General features: G+C 44.6%; 1 protein-coding gene across 1 annotated transcript in view; it reads right to left on the reverse strand.

The window, feature by feature from the left end:
• bmp7b (bone morphogenetic protein 7b) overlaps positions 1-4,211 on the reverse strand; it is a 37,927-nt gene extending 33,716 nt beyond the window's left edge. The window contains exon 1 of the mRNA XM_084070252.1: positions 3,226-4,211. Coding sequence (XP_083926378.1) covers positions 3,226-3,667 — 442 coding nt within the window. The 5' untranslated portion in view covers positions 3,668-4,211. The remainder of the gene's footprint in view (positions 1-3,225) is intronic.
• Positions 4,212-5,000: the final 789 nt, after the last annotated feature.

Genomic DNA, 5,000 nt, shown 5'->3' on the forward strand with positions numbered 1-5,000 from the left:
AGTTTGTCATTAGAAAGTTGATCATTGAGAATAATGAAGTTGACCTCAATTGAACAGAAGGGTAAACATTACAGGATGATATGGTAATTCACAAAGCGATGATAAGGATTCACTGGAACAGATGTCCTCCAGTACACTTATTGTGTAGAGTTCTTTCACGAATAAAGGTCATATGCCATAAATACCGTATGCTCTGAGCCTTTTATGTCACCTCTCCTCTCCTCTCCTATATCCTCTCCTTTCTCCTCTTGACCTCTCTCTAGTACTATGAAAGCTGTATGAGTGAAATCAGATACTCCCTTGTCATAATATTTAGTCTTAAGAGTAAAATCCAAACCAGCCCATGAAAGCAGACCAGTCACTTCAACACCACAAAGCCGGATTTCAAAGTCTGACAGATGCACCGTTGCATGGTGTTTGTGAACACAGGCTAAATGAATGGAATGTACGTGCGGGCCTTAGTCAATGAAGTACTAGTCAATAATACCTATCACTTGCTTCATTCTGTCCCTTTAACTCTATCTCTCTCTCCCTCACTCTCTCTCCCTCTCTCGTGTGAAGGGTAATGAATCAGCATGCTATCTGCTGTACTGAATCAAGCCGGGCTCTGATGGTATCACATGAGACTCAGGAAGAACCATAACAATGAAGCCTATTGACAGACACAACACGCGGCAGATGGCATTGACATAGTAAAGACAAGCGGCCACTTTATATCCAAATGAGTGACACGGATAATTTGATATATACGGTAACAGGGATATGGCATGCCACGGGGTGGAACTCGACCTGGGGCGGGAGGGAAAATGGCCTCTGTGGAACTCGGTAATAAAATTATCCTACGGGTCTCAGCTCAAAGGGATGAGTGAAAGTGATTCTTGACAAGAATTCCAACCTGACTTTTATTAAAGCCTTTCTTCACAGGCACCGTGCTGTGTCACTGTCTGAGCAGCTTTAACCACTTGAAACCAAGCGTCCCTATTCTCGGACGAACATTCTGTGAAAATATCAGATCTATAAGCTCACAGCGTTATGAGCTTGTAGATCAGCTATATTTGGGAACGACTTTTGCTGGTGAGGGAAAAATTAGTGGCGGACCTATATAGAGCCCTGGTGGACTAAGGGGTTTAAGTGTACGGGTTTAAGTGGTTAAATGATACAAGAAACAATTACTTATTTGATCCCTTCATCCCTAGCTGATGTGAACCATCTTTGCTTTGATATAATATCTACTCAGAAAAAGACTGTCAGAGTCCAAGCTGACTATTGTATTTGCTCCCCATCGCACGCTCCCTCCTTCCTTGCCAGCTCACTATAGCCTTGGTCTCAGTTAAGAGGCCCTTGACTTTGCAAGCCGCTGTGGTCAGATCCATCTGTGTCACAGCCTGTCAAAAATAGTCACAATGCAGCAGCTCCCACAGTAATTACACAGTCCATACGGAGGAACCAGTGTCACCTCCCTTTCGCTTGCCAATGCAGTCCAACAATGATCTTTCCAGGATTAAAAACGAACTTCGCAGCTCCCTACGGAAAGCCTCTACTTTTTGCTGTGTGTGATCCTGTTGGTTTGTTCATAGTTAACCGCCTCAGGAGATTGATTCAGTCTGGCCCAGGGCGAGAGTCTCTGGAAGCCGTGTGCCAAATCATGGGAAAGGTTTATCAAATAAAATAACAAATCACAACTCCACTGGACCACGACTTGGGCAATTGCAGCGACGGCATAATTTGTCGAGCAAACTGAATTATGATAATGTGTTTGTCTTTCCATAAATCTGACACTGCCTGTTAATGTTGTGATTATTTGCTCTGCCACCCGGCAAGGTGCTGACTGCAATAAAATAGACCCAAGACTGTGGGATTTCAATAAAACAAACCGATTAGATAAGGTAAGTGGTGTTGAAACAAACGGCATACCATTTCAGCAGCCAACAATTTGAGAAACTGCTGAGTAGGAAAGAATGTAGTGTAGGCCTTTACAAGAACATTAGTGTAGGCGATAAAAAAGACATGGGCCTGCCTGACCAAACACAATTTTGACCTTCATTGATTGCCATATATTATTGTGTATTGTCAGTGTGCACGCGAGGGAGGACCCAGAGTGCACTTTGAACCCATTCTGCTGTTGAATGACTCTTATAGATAACACATTGACACACGCACTCACTGCTCCACACCTGAGTATTAGCATGTTTCACACCTGTTTGAGAGACAGCGACACACCGGAATGTGACACTCCTAGTAGGTATTAGCTAGATAACAGCTAATACCCAGTAAACATGGTTATTGTCCTTCTGTGTACACACACATGGTGCAGAGGTACTCTATTATAGATAATGCATGGCCTGCTCAACAGGTGAAACAGTTTCAAAATAGCATGCCAGCCATCACACAAATTCCTTCATGCTTTAGTTTAGAGAAGACTTTTTATTCTATTTCATTAGAAGGCCATATCATAGCCCTTGCACTGATTTTAACTATTCCCCCTGATAATTGTCAATATTAATAACTAAAACTTGGGCCTTATTTGAATGGCCACAGTACTGTAACTACAAATACAAATGTTAGGAAACATTGAGCACTTAGAATCAGTGGTGAAAAAAGTACTCATATGTTTTACTTAAGTAAAAGTATCAATACTGCAATATAGAAATACTCAGTTACAAGGAAAAGTCCGGAATTCAACATTTACTTGAGTAAAAGTACAAAAGTATTGGTATCAAAATGTACTTAAAGTATTCAAAGTAGAAAGTACTTATTATGCAGAATGTCCCATTTAACAAGTTTTCAAATGTATACAATGTATACAAATCGTTTGAAAATAGCAGATCTACAAGCTCACAATGTGTAGCATTGGGATGCATTGTGAGCTTGTAGATCGGCTATTTTCAAATGGCCGAAATGTATATAGAGCTGAAGTGGTTAATGTATGTTTTGTAATAATAATAAAAGTAACTATAGTAACTCAAGTTGTCAAATAATTGTAGTGGAGTAAAAGTGCAATATTTGCCAGATGTAGTGGGGTAGAAGTAAAAGTACTGAAAATTGGAAATACTCCAGCAAAGTAAAAATAAAACTTAAGCACAGTACTTGAATAAATGTACTTAGTTACTTTACACCACTGCTAATAACTGAAACGTGGGCCTTATTTGAAAAGCCACAGTAACCACAAATTGAATTCTAAGGAAACATTGAGCACTTGGAATGATAATATCAAAAGATCCATACCTAAATTAACAAAGCTCATGACCATGTCTGCGTCGTTCAGGAAGTTGTTGTCCTGCAGACCGGCCATCGCCGGGGGCCCCTGGGTGGTGAAGGGGACGAAGGGCTTGTAGGGGTAGGAGTATCTGTCCTGGTGATCGTCGCCCCCCTCCGTGGACATGGCGTTGTACAGGTCCAGCATGAACATGGGGGCGGCGTTGTGCCGCCCCCCGCCGTGGAGGTGCAGGGGCCGCGGCCGGTGCGGCAGCCCCAGGATGGAGAGGATCTCCCGCTGCATCTCTCGGCGCTCCTGGCTCTTCAGCCGGCGGTGGATGAAGCTCGAGTGGACCTCGTTGTTGTTGCTGTTGCTGTTGTCCAGGGTGAAGTTGGAGAAGACGGTCTCCGCCAGGACGCAGGAGTACGTCCACCACAGGAGGATCAAAGCTGGAGCGCGGCGTCTATCCATTTGGCGAAATGCCCCGTGCGTAACGTGCGCCCTGGTCGCAGTTCTCTGATCCCGAAATCTCCTAGATCTCCAAATCTCGTAGATTTCCAAACCTCCAGATCTCCAAAAACTCCTAGATCTCCAAATCTCCTTGATCTCCAAACCTCCAGATCTCCAAAACTCCAGATCCAAAACCAGATCCAAGATCCAAGACTCCAGATCTCCAAAAAAAAAGAAAAAAGAAAAAAAGATGGATATTGAACTTCGCGACAGGTATGTTCAATATCCAAATCTACAGACGGACCCTCATGTTGAGGGATGGTGTTCCCGAATGGAACATCAACTCAACTTTCCGGCTGCTCCTTTTAATTGATAATATCAGAGCCGAACTCTGATCGCGCGGACCTGTGTTCACATCTATGGTCTACAACCACCTCCAAAAAACAGCAGCGACCAATAGCCTTTTCGCACAGTCTGTCTGTCAGCTACTGCTGTCGGTTCGGGAGACGGGAGCTTGTTGCGATCAGACGTGTGTGTATGTGTGTGTATGTGTGTGTGTATGTGTGTGTGTGTGTATGTGTGTGTGTCAGGCTGAGAGCGACGGCTGAGAGCAGGGCGCAACGAGGAGGCGCTATGTGGCTGGGTGGAGCGGCAAAGAGAGAGAGAGAGAGAGGGAGGGAGAGAGAGAGAGAGAGAGAGAGAGAGAGAGAGAGAGAGAGAGAGAGAGAGAGAGAGAGAGAGAGAGGGGGGGGGGGAGAAAGAGAGGCGGGGAGAGAGAGACTGAGAGAGAGAGAGAGAGAGAGAGAGAGAGAGAGAGAGAGAGAGAGAGAGAGAAGAGAGAGAGAGAGGGGGGGGGGGAGGGGGGGAGACTGGGAGAGAGACTGAGAGAGAGAGAGAGAGATAGATAGAGAGAGAGACAAAGAGAGAGTGAGAGAGAAAGAGAGAGAGAGGGGAGGATAGAGGGAGGGAGAGAGAGAGACAGGGAGAGAGAGACTGAAAGAGAGAGAGAGAGGGAGGGAGAGAGAGAGAGAGAGAGAGAGAGAGAGAGAGAGAGGGTGAAATGTGTGTGAGAGAGGTAGATGTGCAAATAACCAGGTTATGACAAGTTGACATTTGTAATGTATTTCCTCTCCTGTTAAAGTCATATTCATGCAAGCCCCTCCTGTTCCCAGGTGCACTAGCTGTCTGTCTGTATATGGATGGATTGTGTGTGGACTCAGTAATGACAGACATGCAGACAGTGACAATAGACATTTCAGTGTTAGTGTGCTTATGGAAAATAACAGACTGCTCGTATCGTGGGGTAATTATTTGCCTCTAAGGAGGCAAATCACAGGGCAATTATTTGGCTGTG

Source organism: Gymnoscopelus microlampas, assembly GCF_963454915.1.
Source record: "Gymnoscopelus microlampas genome assembly, chromosome: 10".
In the NCBI taxonomy this organism is placed as follows: domain Eukaryota; kingdom Metazoa; phylum Chordata; class Actinopteri; order Myctophiformes; family Myctophidae; genus Gymnoscopelus; species Gymnoscopelus microlampas.